Source organism: Antechinus flavipes, chromosome 2 (genome assembly GCF_016432865.1).
Source record: "Antechinus flavipes isolate AdamAnt ecotype Samford, QLD, Australia chromosome 2, AdamAnt_v2, whole genome shotgun sequence".
Lineage (NCBI taxonomy): Eukaryota > Metazoa > Chordata > Mammalia > Dasyuromorphia > Dasyuridae > Antechinus > Antechinus flavipes.
This window is the reverse complement of record NC_067399.1, coordinates 234,955,689-234,981,120: the sequence shown is the minus strand read 5'-3', so window position 1 is coordinate 234,981,120 and position 25,432 is coordinate 234,955,689. Positions and strand designations below refer to the sequence as shown.

Genomic DNA, 25,432 nt, shown 5'->3' with positions numbered 1-25,432 from the left:
TGCAGAGCAAAGCATACAATTTTTAACTTTGTTTTTTTTCAGTCTGTTTCTTCTTTCAAAATATGATTAATATGGAAACATGTTTTACATGACTGCACAAATATAATCTACATAAAACTGATTATCATCTGGGGGGAAGGTGAGAAAAGAGGAGAAAATCTGAAATTCAAAATTTAAAAAAAATGCTAAAAATGATCTTTACATATTATTGAGAAAAAATAAAATACTATTTTAAGAAAATAAAGTACAAAATGCTCAGGAGCCTGGAATTATTGTGCATTAACCATCTGTTTTCAACTTAATTTTCTAAATTTATTTTATACTTTTGCTTCCATACACTGTTATTTAAAAAAAAAAAAAAAAAAAAAAAAGGCCTACCACATGTTCCCTGAACTTGGCATTCTACCTTCATGGCTTTTATACAAGCTATCTCTCCTCTGAAATGAGTTCCCTCATTTGCAACTCTTGGAAATCATAGCAACTGTTAAGGTGTTTACCTCCTAGATGAAGCATTCCCTAACTTGCCCAGCTATTATTGTTCTCTCCCTCCTTGATTAATTGGGTCTTTACTTATTGCTGCACTTGTGGTGTAACAAAGCAGCATGTAAGATAGTAACTGTTTTCCTTTTTGTAACCTGGGCACTTAACACAGTGCCACATGCAAAGTAGACATTTTCTAGGGGTTTAGAAAATAGAATCTAAACTATTAAACTTGATAATTATCATTTGACTGAAATTCAACTGGAGCTCATTGTCTACTAGCTTATTTTGTATAAATGAAGCTCTTTTAAACTTAAAAGATCTATATATTGAATGAAGGGATTCCTCCTTTGATCAATCCAAGTTTCTCAGTATTAAAAGGCTATTGTATGAGATAATACAGGCCAGTTCCAATTGTCTTGTGATGAGGAGAGCCATCTGCACCCAGAGAGAGGACTGTGGGAACTGAATGTGGATTACAATATGGTATATTTTTACTCTTTTTTTTTTGTTGTTGTTGTTTGCTTGCACTTTGTTTTCCTTCTCCTTTTTTTCCTTTTTGATCTGATTTTTCTTGTGTAGCACAGTTGTGGAAATATGTATAGAAGAATTGCTTATGTTTAACATATATTGAATTTCTTGCCATCTAGGGGAGGGGTGGGAGGAAGAAAGGGGGAAAATTTAGAACACAAGATTTTGTAAGGGTGAATGTTGAAAATTATCCATGTATATATTTTGAAAATAAAAAGCTTAAGTTTAAAAAAAAGGGCTATTATGATCAATTGGTGGTCAAGCAGCACAAGTGATCTTTAGATTAAAAACATAGAGCCCATCCCTACGCCTTCTAAGTCTTTTCAACTTGGCAGAAGCTGTTAAAGTTAATGCTTGAATGAATGAGACACTCAAGACCCAAGGATCACCTCTGTTCTTGTGATGTCATGTAATAGCTAAACTACTTCAGATGAAGTTTCATTAATAAAAAAGGAACACAAAAAAAATTAAAAGTTGACTAAACAAAATAGTTATCACCATATCAACAATCTCATACCAGATTATCAGCTGATGATAATGACTGCCTATCATCTGCAATTCCATTGGTTTGGGAGTTTTCATCAATTCCACTAGAAGAAAGGTCCTTGCTCTCCAATTCTCCCAGGACTCTCTCAGTTTCCAACATACCATGTTTTCCTGTAGCTTCTTAAAATGGGAATGTATAACACCACAAAATCAATATCTACAATTTTTCAAAAAATTATATAAAAAGGCTGACTACAGAGAATCATTTTAAAGTTAAAAAGAATAAAAAAATCATCATGTCTAACATTTTCAATTACTGATTAAAAACAATGAAGTACAGAATCTTTAACTTATTTCAAGTAATACAGTGGGTTTAGCGGTCAAACTGGCATAAAGGATTCCTTGTTACATAATCTACTTACTGGATGAATCTCCTTCCTATACCTATCATTATCAGTAACTGGCATCAGAAAACAGGAAAAACTCTGCAAGTGTTGAGATTAGAGAGACTCTTTATTGTCACAAATGTAAAGCCTTCTAACAGCAAATGACATCTTCTGACACTATTAAAATAGATGAAGGGTAGTCCTATCTCAAATGAGTGAAATCAAACTTATTAAAAAACAAGTTTATAATTTTGGGCTTCCAAGGAAAAGGTTGTAACTTAATTGAAAAAAACAAAAACAAACAAAAGAAGCCCATTCATACTAATATGTAAGACATTCATTTACCTTTTGTTTTCCCCATTTACCTTTAACAGCAGATGTCACTACATCTTCTAAGATGCCCTTCACCACTTCATGAGCTCCTTCAATAGGAGTTTCGTCAGAACCTACACGTCCAGGAAAGATACAAGAGAGCAAAAAGGTAAAGGATATTTTTGATTCTTTTAAAGAAAGTCCTTAGAAGATAAGATAGATCAAATATTACAGAGAAAATCACTTGAAGGACATACTTATAAGATTTTACAATATTATTTCAAAATACTGCCTCTGAAACCTGAAAAATCACTAAATCATATCTATTCGTATTCTATTGAATTTCATCTTTTCTGAAATGTATGTGGTTGTATATATTTAAATCTACATCCATCCATCCATCCATCTAGATTATCCAGATAGTACATACTTTAAATTTTGTATGCTATAAATTTGTAATGATTCATATTGTGGAAAATGGGGAAGGTATTTTAAGAATATAGACAAATTTTATTTTTGAAAAAGGAGAAGATGAATTTTTCAAATAGTGTGGTGACTTTTATTCCTAGCAAAATTCTAGAATGCATTAAATATGTTCTAGAAAATACTTTTTCATTCATTCATCATATGAATTGAGAATGATTTATAAGTACTTAAAAAGCAGTGTTCATTATGACATAACTGCAATCAATCAAGTATTAAGTATTCATCAAACACCTACTATAAACTAGACATTGTATTAGATGCTGGGGGCACAAAGACAAAAGATAAAAGCCCGTGGCTTCAAAGAGCCTATACTTGAAAACAGAAGAGACAGCATATACACATATATAGGTTTATACAAAACATGTACAATGCAGATATAAGGTTAACTTTAAAGAATTAAAGGTTAAAAACACTAACAGGTGGAGGGAATAAGAAAAAGTCTCCAGGAAATGAGGAACTTGAGCCATCTTAAAGAAAACCAACTTCAGGAAAATCACTGTTGGATATGGAATTCAAGTAAACTAAATTTCAGCCTCAGTTCCACAACAAATTAAAAATACAACCTTCATTTCTCCAAACCTCAGTTGCCTTATTATTAAAAAATAAGGAAATTGAGTTAACTGTAACATTCTATTATTTAGACACTAATTATGCAGAAGCACAATTACTCAAGTTTGATTTTAGAAATTTCAAGCATTTGCAGGATTTTATTAGCAACCTCATTTTCACTTTCACATTGGCAAGTGCACATATTCATGGCTATATATAGTAGAGGGAAAAAAAGGAAGGTATGATGCAGGGAAGGTTGTGGAAGAAATTCAGTGGTCTTGTTCAGCTTCCAGTTGTAAAGAGCTCCCAAGCATTCCTTGCATTTTTTTTTTAATTTTTTGTCTTTACAACTGGAGTTTTGTGTTGAAGTTTTGTCCCTAAAGTATAGTGTGAGTCCTCTGGCCATGTGTATAAAGTTAGTGACGCAGCTTAATGGAAAAATAAAGATATTAAACGTCTGCAGTCATTATCAACAAATTTGGTCTATATGAATCACTCCTAAATTTTATATCCAAAAAAAGGAAGAAAGTATTCATAAAATATTCATGAATCCACTCCAGAATTCATTGCTCAATTATAAAGAATTATGTGCAGAAAAATGTATTTTCAGCAGTTTCTAATGAAAGATTATAGTTTTAGAGTTTGCAGGAACCTAACCCCTCTATTTTCCACAAATATAACATTCACATTTTTGACTTTTACAACACCTGCTAGGGATCTTATTGGATATGAAAGTCGTGGACTGAATGTAATTTCTGGGATAAAAACAAGATTTTTTTTAAAGGTTTTCATTTTAGTTCTGAATTTCATACAAGAGAGTCACAAAGGAAAACAAAATTTTAAGTTACCTAATTTTGTGTTAACAATATAAAACCATGCATTTCTACTTTTCATCCACTTCAAAATATTTATTATCTGATATGGAATGTTCTTTAAATTGGAAAAAAGAAATTAAGAATCTATGAAGAAAGAAGAAAAGTAAATTGTCCCATTTTAAAGCCAGAATAACAGCTGGAAAAAATGACCTTATTAGCTTCCATTAGCTTAATTAACATCTTCATAAACATGACTCCAATATAGATATTTTTAGACCTTATTTCTTTTCTGAACTCCAGTCCTACATCAAGAACTGCCTACTGAACATTTTGAACTGAATGTTCGATAGAGGCATTTCAAACTCAAAATGTCCAAAAAAGAACATAAGTGTTCCCTCAAAAAATTCACTATTACATTTTTATTTGTTTGCTTATATAAATACTCCTAAATTTTTAGAATTTTCTTTTATTGTCATGAGCATTTAGCAATTAACATAGCATCTGACACATTGTAGACCCCTAATAAATGTTTACTGATTTACTAATTGTCAGGCACCATTATCCTTCCATTAATCTAGGTTTGAATCTTTTAAGTGTCATACTGCACTCCTCACTTTTCCTCATCCCTTTCTTGAAATTCCTGAATTTAAGACTTAGCCCAACAACCATCATATATATACACATGGAGCCTTTCCCAATTCACTTAGATATTAGTATTTCCTTCCCCCCCAAAACCCAAATTTTTATATGCCATATATATACATATGTTCTCACCTTCCAACAGAATGTAAATTTTATGAGTTCAGGGACAGTATTGCTTCTCTAATCCCAACATCTAACACAGTGCTAATATGTACTTAATAATTGCTTGTTGATCAAATAAAAAAAAAAAAGTGTCAGAAAGCATTCCAAAAAAAAAAAAAAAAAAGGAAGCATTCCAAGCAATTTAGACACTCAAAAAAGTTGATGACAATAGTATACTAAACATATTAACAGTAGTAATACTGTAGTAATAATGTTTTTTCCCATTGTAGTTTCAATATATCAGGTCAGCATAAAAAATTAATGTGAATTTTGGGGGAATTCTGCAGAAACTGCAGGTGACACAGAGCCTATAATGAAACACTCCCATTGGGGAGCAATTTGGAACTATGTCCAAAGAGCTATAAAACTGTGCATACTCTATACTATGACCAAGTAGGATTTATACCAGGAATGCAGGGCTGGTTCAATATTAGGAAAACTATTAGCATAATTGACTATATCAATAACCAAACTAATAAAAACCATATGATCATCTCAATAGATGCAGAAAAAGCATTTGATAAAATCCAACATCCATTCCTAATAAAAACATTTGAGAGGATAGGAATATAAATGGACTTTTCCTTAAAATAGTTAGGAGCATATATTTAAAACCGTCAATAAGCATCATATGCAATGGGGAAAAACTGGAACCTTTCCCAGTAAGATCTGGAGTGAAGCAAGATTGCCCACTATCACCATTATTATTCAATCTTGTATTAGAAATGCTAGCCTCAGCAATAAGAGTCGAGAAAGAGATTAAAGGAATTAGAGTAGGCAATGAGGAAACCAAATTATCACTCTTTGCAGATGATATGATGGTATATTTAGAGAACCCCAGAGATTTTACTAAAAAGCTATTAGAAATAATTCATAACTTTAGCAAAGTTGCAGGATACAAAATAAATCCCCATAAATCCTCAGCATTTTTATACATCACCAACAAAGTCCAACAGCAAGAGATACAAAGAGAAATCCCATTCAAAATAACTGTTGACAGCATAAAATATTTGGGAATCTATCTACCAAAGGAAAGTCAGGAATTATATGAGCAAAATTACAAAAAACTTTCCACACAAATAAAGTCACATTTAAATAATTGGAAAAACATTAAGTGCTCTTGGACAGACCAAGCAAATATAATAAAGATGACAATACTCCCTAAACTAATCTATTTATTTAGTGCTATACCAATCAGACTTCCAAAAAAATATTTTAATGATCTAGAAAAAAATAACAACACAATTCATATGGAAGAATAAAAGATCGAAAATTTCAAGGGAATTAATGAAAAAAAAATCAAATGAAGGTGGTCTAGCTGCACCTGATCTAAAACTATATTATAAAGCAGCAGTCACCAAAACCATTTGGTATTGGCTAAGAAATAGATTAGTTGATCAGTGGAATAGGTTAGGTTCACAAGACAAAATAGTCAACTATAGCAATCTAGTATTTGACAAACCTAAAGAGCCTAATTTTTGAGATAAGAATTCATTATTTGACAAAAACTGCTGGGATAACTGGAAATTAGTATGGCAGAAATTAGGCATGGACTCACACTTAACACCGTATACCAAGATAAGATCAAAATGGGTCCATGAGATCATTATATAACTCAATAATAATACTGTTTGAGGATGTATTCTGATGGAAGTGGATCTCTTTGATAAGAGAGCTTTAATTGATCAAAGATGGACAGAAGTAGCTACACCCAAAGAAAGAACACTGGGAAATGAATATAAACTGCTTGCATTTTTGTTTTTCTTCCCGGTTTATTTCTACCTTCTGAATTCAATTCTCCCTGTGCAACAAGAAAACTGTTCGGTTCTGCACACAGATATTGTATCTAGGATATACTGTAACCTATTCAACATGTAAAGGACTGCTTGCCATCTGGGGGAGGGGATGGAGGGAGGGAGGGGAAAAATTGGAACAAAAGTGAATGCAAGGGATAATGCTATAAAAAATTACCCTGGCATGTGTTCTATCAATAAAAAGTTATTTCAAAAAAATGGGTCCATGGACAAAACTAATGCAAACAAGATTAGATGGGAAGCAACAAACTGGAAAAACATTTTCACAGTTAAAGGTTCTGATAAAGGTCTCATTTCCAAAATATATAGAGAATTGACTCTAATTTATAAGAAATCAAGCCATTCTCCAATTGATAAATGGTCAAAGGATATGAACAATTTTCAGATGATGAAATTGAAACCATTTCCACTCATATGAAAGTGTTCCAAACCACTATTGATCAGAGAAATGCAAATTAAGACAACTCTGAGATACCACTATACACCTGTCAGATTGGCTAAGATGACAGGAAAAAATAATAATGAATGTTGGAGGGGATGTGGGAAAACTGGGTCACTGATACATTGTTGGTGGAGTTGTGAACGAATCCAACCATTCTGGAGAGCAGTCTGGAATTATGCCCAAAAAAGTTATCAAACTGTGCATACCCTTTGATCCAGCAGTGCTACTATTGGGCTTATACCCCAAAGAAATACTAAAGAAGGGAAATGTGCCAAAATGTTTGTGGCCGCCCTGTTTGTAGTGGCTAGAAACTGGAAAATGAATGGATGCCCATCAATTGGAGAATGGTTGGGTAAATTGTGGTATGTGAATGTTACTGCTCTGTAAGAAATGACCAGCAGGATGAATACAGAGAGGCTTGGAAAGACTTACATGAACTGATGCTAAGTGAAATGAGAAGAACCAGGAGATTATTATATACTTCATCAACGATACTGTATGAGGATGTATTCTGATGGAAGTGGATTTCTTTGACAAAGAGAAGATCAAACTCAGTTTCAATTGATCAATGATGGACAGAAGCAGCTACACCCAAAGAAAGAACACGGGAAATGAATCTAAATTGTTTGCATTTTTGTTTTTCTTTCTGGGTTATTTCTACCTTCTGAATCCAATTCTCCCTGTGCAACAAGAGAACTGTTTGGTTCTGCATCTATGTACTATGTATCTATGTACTGCAACTTATTTAACATAAATAGGACTGTTTGCCATCTGGGGGAGGGGGTGGAGGGAAGGAAGGGAAAAATCAGAACAGAAGTGAGTGCAAGGAATAATGTTATAAAAAATTACCCTAGCATGGGTTCTGTCAATAAAAAATTATTTAAAAAAAATTATATAACTGTCAATGCTAAATTTGAAAACAAAGGCCCTGGGTTTGAATCTTTGTTTTGCTATAAGCCCAAAATCATAAAAACAACAAATCATAAACTTTTTGAATCACAAAAGACCACTAAGGTTATGATTTTTAGGTGGCTGGTGATAAGAAGAGAATATTATAGGCATAAAGAATGGTTTGTATAAATGAATGGAAGCAGGAGATGGTATTCTGATTTCATGGAATAAGTAGTCCAATTTGGCTAGAGCACAAAAAGATTTGAAATTATGCTGGAAAGATAGATAAGAATCTTAAAAAAAAAAAAAAGAGATAAATAACTGTGGCCAGGAGAGAATTCTTTAAAAAATAATAAAATGATTAAAAAAGAAAAATAATTTTAACTAAAGTTTTAAAACTTTTGCATAAGCACAATCAATACAGCTAGAATAAAAAGATAAGCTGCTTACTATGAAAAAAAAATCTTAGCAATTATTATCTATCACAGAAAGTCTGCTATCTAACATCTATGGATATATCTATTCTTTATATAGGAACAAAAATTTTCCACAAAAAAGAAATGAAAATTAAGTATAATCAATCAATAAGCATTTCATTAAACGTTTCTATGTTGCTGGCACTGAGCTAAATGCTCAGGATATTTAGGGAAAAAAAAAAAAGCCAAACCAATTCCCTGTTCTCAAAGCAAATATAATCTAACCATAGGGGAAAATGCTTCAAATCAATAAAAGAAATGCAAATTAAAACAACGTTGAGATTTCACCACAACATTAGGAAAGATGATAAAAGTTTTAAATGTTAGAGAAACTATAGAAGATAAGCACTCTAATGCTCTATTGGTGCAAGTATGAATAATACCAACCAAACAATCTGAAATTACACTAGAAAAGTCATATATATTCTTTGATTTAATGATAATACTATAAGACATATAGGAAAAGGAAGTTTTAAAACATAGCAATCGGGAAATTAAGACAAAGCAATCTAGAAAACAATTTGGAATTATACTAGAAAAGTCATATATACCCTTTGATCCAATGGTAACACTATTAGGTATATAGAAAAATAGAAGACAGAATTCTCACTTTACTTAAATTTGTATTACACAAATCTGACTTTACATAAAAGAATTCTGAAAAAATTTTCATATTCCAAATAAATACCTATGAAAACTTTACTATACAATATTGTTCTCACCACTCTTGCCACTTGGCTCAATGCTCTACAGACTCCCATTCTCTCCCATCCCATCCAAAATATCAACACCTTTAAAAAACCTTCCAGGTCAAAGCAGAAGAATGTAGGCACAAAGATAACTTCCACTGGACTGGAAGCTTGGTTTAATACCTCCAGCACTCTGAGAGGAAACTTCTGCCCTATTCCACAAACTTTTTCGTGTGTTTAGCTCCAGCATGTCCACTTGTGTTCAGGCACCAAATGTCTGTCTCCAGCCCTCAAGTGTCACCATTATGTCCTGTGTCTGTATCTGACTTCACATGTCTGTCCTATCATATGTTCTTCTCCTCACTTCCATCTAGGCCCTTATATGTAGCTGGCCCTGGCCCTGTTTGTCCTCCTGTTCTTGCTTCTCTGTCCTGAGTCCAGGTCTACTGGCCCTTTCTCCTCCTGGGCTGCTGCCTCCTTCTTCCCTCTCTTTTCTATGTGGGCAAATTCACATGACATCACTTTACATAGAGGTTTGTGGAATGGGTCCACTTGTGTAAAGCAAGAATTGTCTATATACAAAGATTTTACAACTTTTTTTCTAGTATCAAAGAACTTGAAGGAAAGTAAATTCTAATCAATTAGGGGATGGCTAAAAAAACTGTGGTATGAATGTAATATAGCATGATATCATACTGATATGACTAACACAATTATTCTAATATTGAGAAAAGGAAAATATGAGAAGTTTAAGAAAATTTTGTGTGAAGCAAGCAAACTCATGAAAACAGCTTACACAAAAACAACAAAAAAGTTAAGGAAAACAACATTAAATTACTAATATGATATAATAATAATAAACTCTGCAATAATCAATTCAGACTTTGAAGCCCTTAAGCCTCTGGCCTCTAGGGAGACAAGCAGACTCCAGATACAACAAGGCTTATGTTTTCAGATATGACCAAGATGTTGAGGTGTCCATAGAGGCTGGTAGGAGCATAGTGGATAGAGTGCTGGGCCTAGCATCAGGTAGATCTAAATTCAAACCCAGTCTCAGACATGAGCCCATATAACCCTGGGAAAATTACTAAGCTTTTGTTTGCCTAGGTATCCTCAACTGTAAAACAGGGATAATAATATCATCATTTCTTGGGGCTGTTGACAATGGGACATTTGTAAAGAGCTTAGCACAATACCAGAAAGCACCATATAAATACTATTATTATTTTAGAAAATGGAAAGTCATTGGGAAATAAAAGCACAAAAAAAACAAAAAGGCAGGGTTTTAAAAAATTAAATTTAAGTGTTTAAAAATAAGAAAGAAATAGAGGACTTAAAAATGGTTGATTGAGGCAATAGGGAATCACTGAAAGTTTTTAAGCAGAGGAATGATTCAGTCAGATGTAGAAATTAAGAAAATCCTTTTGGCATCTGTTTTTTTTTTTTTTCTTCTGAGGCAATTGGGGTTAAGTGACTTGCCCAGGTCACACAGCTAGGAAGTGTCTAAGTATCTGAGGCCACATTTGAACACAGGTCCTCCTGATTTCAGGACTGGTGCTCTATCCATTGTGCCATCTAGCTGCCCCTGGCATCTCTGTTAAAGATGACTTAGGTCAGAGAGGACTAGTTGTGATAGGGGGTAATAAGAATTTGAAATGAAATTAGTGAAATGAGAAAAAGGTGAAATTATGAGAAATGCCATGGGAGCAGAATCAAAGGGAAACGTACTGGATATAGAAGAGAAGGAACACATGAAGATGATTCACACTTGGAGTGAAAGAGTGGAAGGATGATGTTTCCCACAGCATATATGAGGAAACTCAGAGAAAAAGTAGATTTAACTAGAAAGATAAGGAATTTTTTGGCATTTTGGATTTGACATGCCAGTAGGAAATATAAATAAAAATTTGGTGTTGGAGACTATTATATCAGCCGCCATTTACCCTATATCTGCCTGCTATATAATAAAAGCAAGATACTCCAGTGTATTAATCACTAAACAAAAAATCCTGAATGAACTCTTGTTTACTGTACTCTTAAGCCTATTATATAGTCTAGAGATTGGCTCAGTAGAATTAAGAGCTAACTTAAAAATTCAGGGCTGTGAGTTCACAATTGTCTATAGTGAGCCCATGGAATATGGGAATGTATTTCAAGTGCAATGTCCTGAAGAATTGGCCTATAACTTTGAGAACAGGAAAAAAGTCAACTGCAAGATATGTCAAACTCATTCTCCCTCTTCCCTTCCTCACTACTTTACACCCTATCTACAATGTTCAAAGTATCCAAAGCATAGGTTAGGGAGTGGAACTGAAGGGCTAGAGACAACCAGGAGGTCGAGGTAGTTGGAAGACCATAAATGTTTAATTATTTAATAAAAGAAACTAAAAAGGAATAGTCAGACAGGTAAGGGAATTAGGAAAGAATGTGAAAACAAAGGAAGGAAGAGGAAGTGGTCAACAATATAAAAAACTTCAAAGAAAGAAGGTGAGAGAACCTGACTTTTTGGGATAGGAACCTGCTTTTCATGCAATTGGTTTCCCCAAAAATCATTACCTGAAACCTCTTCAGAAGCTAGGAAAACTAAAACATGTTAAACATGGAGACTTTAGGAAATCATTTATGTGAGTTGCTATCTACCTCAACCTCTAACCCAATCAAACAAGGCTCTGTAGGTCATGAGGAATGTAACTCTCAAAAATTTCATTTGGATGCCAAAGCTTTGTGTATGAGTTCTCTTTGTCCTTCTTTAAGAGCATGGGCACTGATTTATCATAGAATCATCCCTCTGGAGTAATACCTGCCACCAATGCAGGGTCAGAGAACTCAATTATTCCATTCATTTTTAGAAAAAATCCTATGAACTTGAGAAATAGCATTGTTTCAAATTGATGCCAAGAGGTATAATTCAGATGCCTAGTAGGTTACTAGAGATTTTAGATGAGTTCAGGAATGAAATAAGAGCTATACTTGCAAATTTCAAATCATCAATGCAATTGAAGCCATGGGAGCTAATGATATGATCCAAAGGAAGAAATAAGGAGAAAAAGAATATAGAGGACTTAGGACTGAATGTGGGGCAACACATACATTTAGGTGGCAGGAGATGGATAATTATTTAGCAAAGAAAACTAAGAAAGAATAGTTAAGCTTAGCTAAGCTAAGCTAAGAATTGCTAAGAGAACTAGAAGTAAAAGCATCATGAAATCCAAGGAACAGAAAGCATGCAACAGAAGGAATTATTCAGTAGCATCAAGAAGTCAGAGAGATCAAAGAGGAAAGCTCAGAAAAATTCATTAGACTTTGTATTTAATAAATCACAATACATCTTTAAGAACTAATTTAAGTAGAGAAACTAAAAAATTGAGAAATAAGTGCAAGGTGCAATTCAACCATTTTATGAAATCATTGATTCCCTCAGCCACTTTTCTTAAACCTTTGGTATTATACTTATTTCTGTATATGCTTTATCCTCCCCAATTATCAGATCATGAGATTCTTGACAAGGATTGTGTCATTCATCTGTGCCTGTCATACTGACTGACACAGTAAAGGTGCTTGATGAAAACACAAACTAAGATTCCTTTAACATTTTATGTTCTATGTTCTAAATTCTCTGAGTGTAAAGGGCTGAAACTCTGAGTTGATGCACTAAAGTCAGACAACTGAGCACTTAAGGCTCATTACCAATTGGACAATACTCTATTAGCATATGCTTGGAAAATGGCCCTTCCCACTATTCTGTGCTGGTTCAATCTTTTGGTATATACAGAGAATTGTGGGAAGGATTAGGGCGTAGAGTAAGACAAGACAGAGTCACTTTGGCTGTAGATGAAGAGAAGGAAGGTCTGGAGATCCTGTGTCCATCCTGTTCACTTCTATCCTTAAAGACTAAGAATAAAGACCAAGGACACTTGCTTATCCTGACTCTGGCTAATTCTAAGGCATCCAGGGTGCTAACTCGGTCTTTACACCTGATGTTTCTAATTATGAAAAAGAGATGTGAAGAATCAGATCCAACAAAGAAAGAACTAGGGTAATATTTACCTGAATTCCAAGGTATTTTACTCATGAAATATGTTTTACCTTCAAATGGTTTCTTTTCGACACAATTAGAAAGCAGACAGCCTGGAACATACCTGACAAAGCAGGGCCTCCCTCTAGCTGAGCTTCTCCATTTTCTATTCTATCTTCATGAGAGCCCCTCCGCTGGTGTTCACCATTCATTAAGTCAGTTTTTTCAGGAGTTGATGTTTTGCTTGGTAGTTGGTTGTGCTTTAGCCGGTTTTGCTTCGGAGATCCTGCCATAGCCTGAAGCACAGGAGATTGAGGTTTGGGGTGCATTGTTTTTTCTAATTCTCGGGCCTCCTGTAACTAAAAGCCAATAAAAGCAAGATTCAATCCAGATAATTTCCTCCTTCAAAAACCAGTTTGGATGTTATGCCAGCCTCTGTGAAGCCTCTACTAACTGACACCTACATGTAGCTTGAACTACTTTGTCTTTCTCTTGACTGCCTTTTTCATCTGAATTCAGTATTTTCTGCTCAGTCTAATTTGCATTCTATTGATAGCTCATTCAAAGATTGTAGATGCTTAATGTATTCAAAGAGAATTAAAGAATGCATGAATGAAACAATGAGGAAAAAAAAGGAAAAACAGATACTTGTTATCAACAGAAATAACAAAATACAAGAGAAAATAAAATTTCCTCAATAATTCACACAGTTGCATTCCTCCAAATATAACAAGTTTGCATGCAACACTCAGAGTAAAATGATTATGTGCTTCTAAGCAAAAGCAGGCAAAGAGCTCTGAACCCAAGCAGAGCCAGAGGACCCCAAATCTTGATTCTACCACCTAATAGTGATACAATCTCGGGACTTGGGACTTCACATCTTGACCTCAGAAAAATAAGAGTAACAATCTAAACCCCACCTTCCTCACCAAGTAATGGCAAACACTTTGTAAATGTAAATTATTACTATTAAGACTTTTATTAAAAAGATACACATCATTGCCCATCTCTTCTTACTACTTTCAGCAAAACCAAAAAAATTTTAAAGACAGTGCAGAAAACTGATAAAGAAGGTCCTTCCTCTTCCCTCACTCACATCAGTGTAACTTTCCACTCTCCCCACTCCTCATAAGACCCTTCCACTGAGAAAAGTAAAATAACTCAACATATTAACCATGTCTAGAAATGTATGGCTAATTTTCCATCTGTGTTCCACCAGCAGAAGCAGAAATAGTCTATAAGGGAGAAATAATAGTGGTATAACATACAAAAGGCCTGGTCATGCATGAAGGCTAAAATAAAATATTTTTTAATTTGTTTACATACATGCACACACACACTCTCTCTCTCTCTCCCTCTTCCTCTCTCCCTTCCCTCCCCCATCAATCCCAATTACATAGCTAAAAAGACAACCTACCGCTTGGTTTTCCATTCGGGTAAAAATGACATTCAGCATTTGAGTGAGAGTGGCCTTGGCAGTTGTCTGATTAATGAGATTTTTACTGGCCAGATAGATGTTATAACATGTCCTAACTGTCTGAAGTATTGTACCTTCATGAATTTCAATATGCGGGGAAGTCACTGCAGTAAGAAGTGCCTACAACAGAAGAGACACACATTTTCCACTGATTTGTCCTTTGTGCCATGTCTCCCAAGGGTAAAGGTGTTCTTTAGCGTTTTTAAATTTTGGAGGGAAAATCTTAAAATGGTTAAGCAAAATACAACATACCAAGAATGAACTGTTTTCAGTAACAGCATTCTGTCTGCAAGTCATTAAATTCATTAGAACAAATTATAAATTAAAATCTAACTGAATTTAAAAGCAGCTGAATTTCTGATTGTTCACTTATATTAATTGCATGCAACAGTGTTAAATAAACTCTTTACATAGAAGCTAAAATTCCACACAACTGAGCTAATCCAGAGCAATCATAAAATAGACACACACAATAAGAAATCAGTTCCTCACTTTTTTTACAGTTGTTCCCTTAGTATCTTGTTTATAAGAGTAGTTTTTAATTTTTTTGTGCAGCATGGACTCCTTTGGTAATCTTTTAAATGTACAAAATATATAGAATTACCAAGGAAACAAATTAGAGTGGAATACATTGTCAAAATATTTTTTAAAAAACACATTCAAGAACTGTAAGTTGAAAACCCCTGCGTCAGAAGAAGCATAACAGTCACAGCCTAATAAGAGACCTTTCTTTATAGAACAAAAAATTTGAAAAAAAAATTGAAAAATTAAAATATGGAACCTCAGCATACCAATCTTTGAATCTATTTGCAATTACCACACTTGACAACATTGTATACTTGGTATTCTTGCAGCAAAAATGAAGAGTAGGAAAATGGGGAGTTATAGATAAATGCCCCTTGAGAAATGTAGACTGTAAAGCAAGTTTTTCAAGGGAATAAGACAAGAAAAGCTGTTTGTAATCCTTAATTCACAGGCCAATTTTAATTTGAACTACTGGGGTTATTAAGTTTTAAAACACAACAAAAATCCAGGGAGTCCAATTTTCTCATTTAAATAAATTACTTTCCCTCTTGGAACTTACCCAGTACTGTCTTACACTTACATTTATAATTTAATATTTAGTATTATAATTATTCATATGCATGTCTTAGGATAAATTCTACTGGGGCTGCTATGTCTTATACAAATCAGTCTACTTTATAATTCTGCACACATGCTTAATAAATGTTGCTGAATAACTGAATTAGATTGTAAGTAGCATATTAAGAAATGGAAATGTCTAATAATTTAAAAGAGGGGCAGTGGTTTAAGTAACATGGAATTCTTTTGTTTCTGTTCAGCACCTAATTTACTTTCTTCTAACTAAGCCAACTACATAATAAATTAAAAAATCCATACTCTCAAAGAAAAAACATACTCATTTAAGAACCTGTTACATCAAAAAAAAATACCTTAATTATTTGTAATTGCACCCCTTCATCAGTCTGAGGGCCCTGAAAGCAATTGCAAACGGTTTCAACTATCCGGTCAATCAGGCGCTTCCCAGGGGCTCCACTGTCTGGAGCATTTCCAGTAATGTGCCCATATGCGATGAGTTTCTAAATTCAGAGAAAAGATACATAATATACATATACATATATATATTACAAAAGTTTTGCTTTTTGTGAATAGACACAGCAAAACACAAGTGGACCGATATTCAAGACATTTAAGTTCGTTTCTCACCAATCTAACTGAACTAGAATCCTAGGGAACAAGACTAGAATCATTATCATAAAATTTGGAACCCTGAGAAGATCAAGTCTGTTGTCCTGTTTTTGTCCACATGACTACAAACTATTACCTTGATTGCCAAGGCTAATGTTGCAACATATAAATTTAATTATGAAAAATGTTGAAATTTGCATCAGGAAATTATTTGTTTAAAAGATGGGTTTTCACTACATAGAATTCCCAATCCCTCTATTTTTGTCCGCCTGCATTTTTGATTTCCTTCACAGGTTAATTGTACACTATTCCAAAGTATGATTCTTTTTGTACAGCAAAATAACTGTATGGACATGTATACATATATTGTATTTAATATATACTTTAACATATTTAACGTGTATTGGTCAATTTGTCATCGGGGGAGAGAGTAGGGGGAAGGAGGGGAAAAATTGGAACAAAAGGTTTTGCAGTTGTCGATGCTGAAAAATTAACCATGCATATAGCTTGTAAATAAAAAGCTATAATAATAATAAAAAAGAAAACTTCAATTAAAAATAAATAAATAAAAATAAAAGATGAGTCTTTTCATAAATTAACTACTTCTGCCTATAATATTTAGATCTTTAATGGCCTGAATTTCTTAATTACATTAATAAGTGCTTACTCACACTTGGACATTATTCCAACAGCTAGCTATGAAATATAAATGAAAATAAATTTTTAGCTCTACAGCACAATATTGAACTGCAACACCAAATCTTTATAAATGATAAATTACAAGAGACTGAAAATTCTCCTTAACACTCCTTGTCTTTTAAAGTCATGAAACTACTACCACTTGAGAAGAAGAAAGGATAAAAGTAATTCAAGATAATTCCAATAGACTTGAGATGAAAAATGCCTCCACATCCACATATGGAGATTGAATGCAGATCAAAATATACTATTTTCACCTATTTTTTATTTTTTCTTTCTTAGGGTTTCTCCCTTTTGTTCTGATTTTCCTTTCCCAACATGCTTAATATGGGAATGTTAAAAATTATTCTACCTGTATAACCTATATCAGATTGTCTGGTGTCTGGGGAGGAGTAAAGGAGGGAGGAAAAAAGTTATAACTCAAAATCTTGCAAAAATGAGTGCTGAATATGGGGCAGCTAGGTGGTGTAGTGGATAGAGCATCAGCCCTAAAGTCAGGAAACCTGAGTTCAAATCTGGCCTCAGACACTTAACATTTCCTAGCTGTGTGACCTTGGGCAAGTCACTTCACTCCAACTGCCTTAGCAAAAAAAAAAAAAAAAAAAAAAAAAGAAAGGAAAAAAAAAGTGAGTGTTGAAAACTGGCTTTACATGTGATTAGAAAAATAAAACACTCTTAAAAAAAGAAAGAAAAAAATGAGCATTCAAACAATGGGCTACTTGACTAATCTCCACTGCCCTGATCTATGCATGTGTGTGCATGTGTGCGTGTCTGTGTGTGTTAAAGGGAGAAAAGACTTTCCAAATCCATCTGGACCTTGGACTTCTGATATTATAGCTTTAAAAAGCTAACTGTACCTTAAGCTTCATGAATAGTGCCATGTCCGGAACAAAGGAGATAATGCCACACCTGCTATACAGTATGAGTCTAACCTCCCCCTTCCCCCCCTTTTTTAAGAAAAGGCATTTATAAACTGTAGTTTAACAGAAGGCAAGAAGAAATGTAAAGCTTAAAAACAATGCTATCTAAAGATGAGTTAAGGGATCTGGGAGTAATCAACTTGAAGAAGAGAAAACTTAGGGAAGGATATATTAATTTATTAAACTGTTTTGTTTTATGTTTTGTTTTATTTTTTAGTTTATGCTTTATTTTGTTTTATGTTTATTTTAAGCTCTGGTTCTAGAAAGCAAACCAATATCAATGAGCAGAAATTATAGAAAGGCATGATGAAAAACTTGTTTTATAATGAAAAAAATTAAAACCTCAAAATGGAATGAACTGCTACTAGAGCAGTTCTAGAACATCTCTCATATACATTCCCTTATTTTCATTTTTTCTAGCAGTAAGATGCCCACTGCTTAAGCAGAAGCTTCATTCACCATATAGTAGATGGGATTTCCATTTTATATACCTATATCTTTATCCCCTCACTGGTTTATCATCCATATCACATTTCTTAACTGTGGATTGTCTCCAACGCTGTTTTAGAAGTTTTCCAAATTTCACTCCCCAAAACTTTAAAAGTATGAGTAGTATGCATAATCCCTAGTTTCCCTTCAAGGCTCAATTGAAATGCTACCTCCTATAGCTTCTCCTAATCCCAGTAGCTAGTGCTCTCCCTTCAAAGTTAACAAATCAGTTCTGTATAAATGTAGAAGTGTCTATTTTGTCTCCTCTGGTTAGATTTAACCTCTTTAAAGAGGACTGTCTGCATCTCTATCACTGTATATTTCCTGATCTATATCAGACACCTAAATCAATGTTTCTTAATTGGCTAGGTGTACTTCAATGCCTCTGATCAGCTCTAGGAGTCTTGCTCTCTCTCTTCAAGATTACAAAATTTGTAAGCTTTATAAAAAGGTAGTGTTTGTTACACTGCATAATGGAGGTAGTTCTTTACATGTATAACAGTGAGTGAGATTTTATTTTTTGTCAACTACTATTATTGAATTAAAATTTGTGTCCTTATTTTACCCAGTGGCCCTAAAGTTAAGGTAAAGCATCAATACTTGCACTTAATATCCTCCTCTGATAACCAGAGGGCAAGTGGATAAGGGCTGTGCCCTCAGCAGCTCTCTAGACATAATATGATTAAGAAGATAAGGCAAAAAATTCAAGTAAATCTCCCTACAAGGGCATTTAATGAAATGCATTTCATTAAATTCGCTATGTCAACTTGCTAAAGCAAAAGAAGTTGCTAAGGCAAAAGACGTTTGAGTGGATGGCATCTAAATTATCCTACCTTTGGGAATAACCATCAGTTTCACCAAGTTGTTTCTTGGTCACCTCTTTTGAATAAAAAAAAAAATAAGAAAAGACAAAGATCTTTAGGAATAAAGACAGAGAAGACTGATCTACCAATAATTCCACAGCTCAGACCCATTCTAAAAGGGTAATGTTATAGAAAGGATTTTTATTCAAGTATGTATTGGGACTGATGACCTTTGCCCCAAGGTCTCAACCAACTGAGTTTCTGTGATTCAATGAATAAGATCATGACTCAACCTTATGAAAATATATGGTAAAAAGATAAAATAAGATTTTTTTTGAGGAAAAGCTAATTATTTCCTTTCCCCATTTCCAAAATCACTATCCTTGCTCAAACCCTCATTATATCTTACTTGGACTACTGCTACAATGTCCCAATAGGTCCCCTAGCCTCTAATTTTCTTCTAATTTAACCTTCCTATGATACTAATTCATTTTACTAATCTATAAGTATAAGCATGTTACACCAAGATTTAAAAACTTTCAATGGCTCCCTACTAAAGTTCAAACATTACTTGTTCTTCAAAGTAATCCAGAAATGGCTAATTCTTCCCAGATTATCTTCCATTATTCCTTTCCATATATTTTATACTTTAGCTAAACAGTTTCTCCACCTTCCTGACCTTTAAACTTTGCTCCCACAATTTACCTGGTAGAATGGAAAGAACAATGAAATGAGTTTAGAGAACTAAGTTTGAATCTAGTATGTGGACAAGTATGTGGATCATGGGCATGTCAATTATGACTTATTCCCTTTTCTGAGGATCTTTATGTCTCAAGAAGATCCACAGAATCTTTGTGTTAGAAGGAAGCTGAATATTTTACAAATCAGAGAAACAAGGATCAGAAACATTAACTGAGTTGCTTAAGGTCTAGCTTGTAAGTGATAGAGACAGGATTAGAATCCACATCAGCTTCAGGACTGTCTTCAGGACTGACGAGGTCAGGGAACCAAAATGATTTGATTCCTAGATAGGCAACCAAATGATGAGATTAGTGACAGTGCAGAGAGTAGTGGGAACCCCTCTTTGGTCAGTACAGGTACAACGTGAAAAAATTCACAAACCTGAAAAATCTGGATGGCAAAAGGGAAGTTTTATTGGCACTGAGAAATCAGTTTTTGCTAGGAAGACTGACTTCTGAGTCAAAGTGACACTGCTTTTCATGTGTACTGAATAGTGCTTTGTCTGGGTATTGAGTGGCATGGATCTCAGCGACAACCAAACTGGGGACTTGCACGTTTTCAATGCCCCAAAAGTTGTCTGATCCAGTATGAAATCTTATCACATCTTTCCTAGTCTCAACTATGTGAGTTCCTGACGTAAGTCTTAATGTGAGCAATACCACTATGGGCTTGCTCCTATCACAGTCAGCTAGCTTCAGCACAACAGAACTCTAAATTTCCCCTTGGTCTGAACTGCCTTGCCTTGTTTTTTTTTTGCTATAAGCTCCAAAATGAGATTGAATCTGGAACTGAGATACTGCTTTGTTCACAGAGGTAGAGCTCCACAGCTTCAAATCGCTTCAGTTCTTACTCTTTATTCAGTACCCAGAATTAGGCCTGCAATTGCCTTGTCTTTTTTGGCCACAACAGGTGCCAAGTTCCTTTCTTAGTCTACATTTGATCTGATATCCCACTCTAGGCTAAGTGCAACAGCTTCTTACTGGCATCTGTCTTTGCTCTGGCAACAATATTAGGCCCTTCTATATTTCCAGACCTCTATTCACTCTCTATACTGGAAGAATCTATGCAGTACTCTCCAAACTGGGCCCAGTGTCTACAAACCTTTTTACCTTTCTTTATATTTCCACCTCATTTAGAACAAAATGACATCTCTCTCACTTAATATACAAAGACTATATCATACCATCCTCATCAGAAAGGAATAACACTAACGACTCCTTTAATTCCAAAATTATTCTGGGGATCCAAAATATTGTTATGCAATAGCTAAATCTCTTACTCTGAAACTTTAAATTCCTGGCTTAAAAATTCATGTCAAAATCAAGTCTGAAGACAATACCTGCAAGCAGTCAAGTGATGTACTGACCACCCTTGGAGATTTTGATTGACAGGCTAGTTCAAATGGAAGGAAATACTTGTCAGCCTCAATGAAGTTTGCTTTTGGTGGTACTGCTGTCCCAGGTCTGGTTTAACAAAAGAAAGAATAAAGAGGGGGGAAAAAGTTGTAAATTTGTTTAGAAATATTCTTTCTAAATGCCATTTTCAAATTAAATATGACTACAAACTGTCATCAATGACCTAAATAATGAAAATTAAATAATGAAAAAGTTCTCCTGCACCAGGGAATATCAAGTACCAGAAGTAGCATACAAGATTTCTTTTTTGCTGATATACCAATATCATATTAGTCATGGTTACATTACTAGTAAGAGACTAACTAGCATCATTATTGAGAAAGGTATTGAGAAAGGCATTATTGGATTATATGGAAATATAGGTACAAGCTTTTTATATGACCAAGGTAACATATCTCAGAGAAGACAATGCTTTTGATCCCATCACCCAGAAAAAGCTAAAACATTAATATTAAGATTATCTTGATCGTTCTCCAAGTTGATAACTTAATATCCCATTACTACTCACCAAGTGTTATGAAAAAAGTGTAAAGACTATTATAAGCTTTTCACTATATTACCCATATATATGAAAAGCAGGCTAACATGATGGGAAGAACAGTAAAGTAGGAGATAGTGAGATATAAGGTTTATTTTCAGTTCTGGGATTAACTTGCTGTGTAACCTTGAACAAATCACTTCCCCTATCTGTTTAATAATGAATAATAGTATACTTTTGCTTACTCATAGCTTACCTTTGCTTTTCTAATTCTGCTTTAATTTCATCTAGAAAGGAACAAAGAGGAAAACATTAGATATATGCAGATATATGTTTGACATTTTTTTTGAGACAACTTTTAATTTTTACAATATAGATTACAAGAAAGACAAAGTAATGGTTATAGAAAGTGAAGCAAGTCACTATGTAAAAATATGAATTAAACACATTGATTACTGATACTCTGTTTCAAGAAAGAAAAAAAGCTTAAGAAAACACCAAAATAGCAGGTTGGTTTTTTTAATCCACTATCAAGACAAATAGGATTTTTTCCCCTTTAGATACATTTAATCTTAGATCTCAGGTTCTTTATACTTATTAAAACCGTAAACTGCAATACATTATAACTATACCTCCATGGAGATAATGTGTCATTTATTCTAAAACAAACAAAAAACACTTTTAAACCATTAGTGGTTTAGATTCATGTGTCACTATTTGTTTATACTTTACAAGTATGTGTCCTTATACTTGAGATTTTGTGATATTTAGTTTTCTTAGAATTCTAGAACATATAACTCTAGATGCTAAGAATTCTTTTTGTTGGGAATTTACATACATGATGACCTCAAAAATCTGTAGAAGAACTACACTTAGTAGGAAAGTGCAAAATGTGAACTTTTTGGATTGTTCACATCCAAGCCAACTATGTACATCATATAAAAAATACCTATATCGAAATCATTAGGTCTACTGTAAATGAAGATGGAGCCTGACAGGAACAAGAGTGCATATGTTCTTTATGAGAAAAGACTCAATTTTCCCTCCCCTCTTATTTATTTTGGCAAGTAAGAGAAGATATGAGATTGTAGGAATAGTCAATGAAATCTGATACCATGAAGATAGATAGGTTTTCAGAAATTTTTATTTATAAGGCCAAGACCCATTTGGATGATGAGATCACAGAAAAACATTAATATCCAATTTGGTGAAATGAGGTTTACCTTTAGCTTTTGCATTTATTGTTTTAAATAAGGTTGGATTTGTTGGGTTTAACCGGGAAAATGGTAGGATAGCTGGCTTTCTGTAAACTTTTCTGACTTCAAACCTCAAAGTAAAGGTACTTTATAATGTGTCCATTTTTATTATTTCTTCTTTAATCAAAAGATACAGAGAAATGGTTGTTTGGATTCTTTTTTTTTTTTTTTAAACTTAGGGGAGTTTTAGTTAAAGTCTCATTACAAGTTATTTTCTTATCACACATTTCCTATCATTGGAACTTCTTCATGAAAATAATTAAAGTTGAGTTGGGTTCAACTAGAATCTACAAAGACAGAAAAGTAGTACAAGGTAAAAGTTTCAATGATAGAATTCTAACACATGGAGTTTCCATTCAGTGTTCCCATACCAATCCATATACCTAGCATAGAATGTGAACAGAGGTAAATTCACAGACCTTCAGGGTTGTATAAAAGGATCCTCAACTCTGACCAAACCCAATAGGAAGCAGACATTCATTACCCAGACAGTCAATAAGAAGAGAAAGAAGGGAGAGTGGAAAGGAATAGAAAACATCAAAAGCACCAATGCTGAGTACCATAGGCTAGAGAAGAATAAGTATCAAGTTTGGAGGAAAGGTGCCTGACATCTGCCTAAGGCTAATCTTTGTCCACCCCAGGTTATTCAAGACAGAGAATCTAGTCTAGACCATCAGGATATTCTCCAAATAAATGATACTTAATACAACCAACTACTCAGTTCATAGAACAGTGCAATAGCTGAAGAGGAAAGAAGCAAAGAATGAAGATTCCCAGATACACATGATGAGAAACATCAGCTAACAGACCAAAAGATCAAGAGAAAACATAAAACAAAAACTTAGCCCATGTAGATAAACGAACATGAGGAAAATAAAACATAAGGAAGAATAAGTAAAACTTCTTGAGAAATCATAACACTTTAAACAAATATTATATAATATGAAGAAAAAAATGGCTCAAAATTATCTAATGAAAGAAAATCCTGCTGGCTTTTCAGAAATCATACAACAGCAAGTAATTCCAGAATAATTCAAAAGAGAAACAAAACTCTTAAAACAGGGGATTCTAACAAGGGATTTTAATAGGTCATGGATCTATTTAATAGTCTAATGAAGCCTATGGACCCCCATCTCAGATGCTCCTAAATATCTAAATGGTTAAAATAAATGGCTAAAATAAAATACAAATAAACTACTGGTTTACAAAGTAAATGCATAAAATAATTAGGATGATAGCAATTAGTATTCATATAGCACTTAAGTTTTACTAAGAACTTTTTTACACATCTCATTTAATTCTTACAATATCTCTCTTGAGGTATTTGCTATTATTATTCCCATTTTATAGATGAGATAAAATACTATATTGAAACTTTTTACTCCAGGTTAATAACTTGTCTTAAAAGAGGAAACCAATTATGAATTTGGGTTGGAAATCAGTTGGACATTAGCTTTGCCCATATTCAGGTCTGGACAGCAGTGCAGGCTCATAGTATAAGTCCCTAGGAGGATCTCTGAAAACAGCTGCACAAAACATCTGAAGCTTGGGACATTGCACCCTCCACCCTGGAAATAGAGTCCTCTTTTAACAAAGAGTTAATGAATATAATTTCTTCTTACTAATATTATATTTTCTTAAATTGGTATTTGTCCTTATATATTTTGAATTCTCCCTGATGCTGGGCATATGATAATGTTTTCTTTTATTTCATTTTGTTTTGTATTGCTTTTCTGTTTTTCTTTTTTCTTACTCTGTTTCTTCAAATAAAATAAATTAAAGAAAACAAAGGAAAAAACCCAAAGAGTTAATGGCCAAGTAATAGGCTGGAAAAATGAGTAAAAAGAAAAAGATGCAGAGCATAGAACGTTATAAAATATAAACTCAGAAAAAGATAATATAGTTAAAGCTCTTACATCCAGAACTTCCAAGAAAAATAAAAATTGATCTTAGGCTATGGAAAGGTTAAAAAGTGATTGTGAAAACTAAGTGAGTTAGAGAAAAAATCGGTAAGAGAAATGAGAGTGATGCAAATGGAAATACAAAAAGCTAATAAGAATGCCTTAAAAAGCAAAATTGGCCAAATGGAAAAGGAAGTACAAAAGTTCACTGAGAAAAATAATTCCTCAAAAACTAGAATTGAGCAAATGACTTTAAGAGAAATCAAGGTACAATAAAATAAATCCAAAACAATGAAAAAGTAGGGAAAAAATGTTAAAATATCTCAATGGAAAACTAGCTGACTTGAAATAGATCCAGAAAAGATAA

The 25,432-nt window shown here is 33.7% G+C and overlaps 1 protein-coding gene across 1 annotated transcript in view; it reads right to left on the bottom strand.

Moving 5' to 3' along the window:
* ARFGEF2 (ADP ribosylation factor guanine nucleotide exchange factor 2) overlaps positions 1–25,432 on the bottom strand; it is a 108,261-nt gene that overhangs the window by 61,803 nt on the left and 21,026 nt on the right. Inside the window, exons 2-8 of the mRNA XM_051976533.1 lie at positions 22,165–22,195; positions 21,355–21,478; positions 16,108–16,254; positions 14,594–14,773; positions 13,301–13,535; positions 2,249–2,329; positions 1,529–1,677 (exon numbers count right to left, since the gene is read on the bottom strand). Coding sequence (XP_051832493.1) covers positions 1,529–1,677; positions 2,249–2,329; positions 13,301–13,535; positions 14,594–14,773; positions 16,108–16,254; positions 21,355–21,478; positions 22,165–22,195 — 947 coding nt within the window. The remainder of the gene's footprint in view (positions 1–1,528; positions 1,678–2,248; positions 2,330–13,300; positions 13,536–14,593; positions 14,774–16,107; positions 16,255–21,354; positions 21,479–22,164; positions 22,196–25,432) is intronic.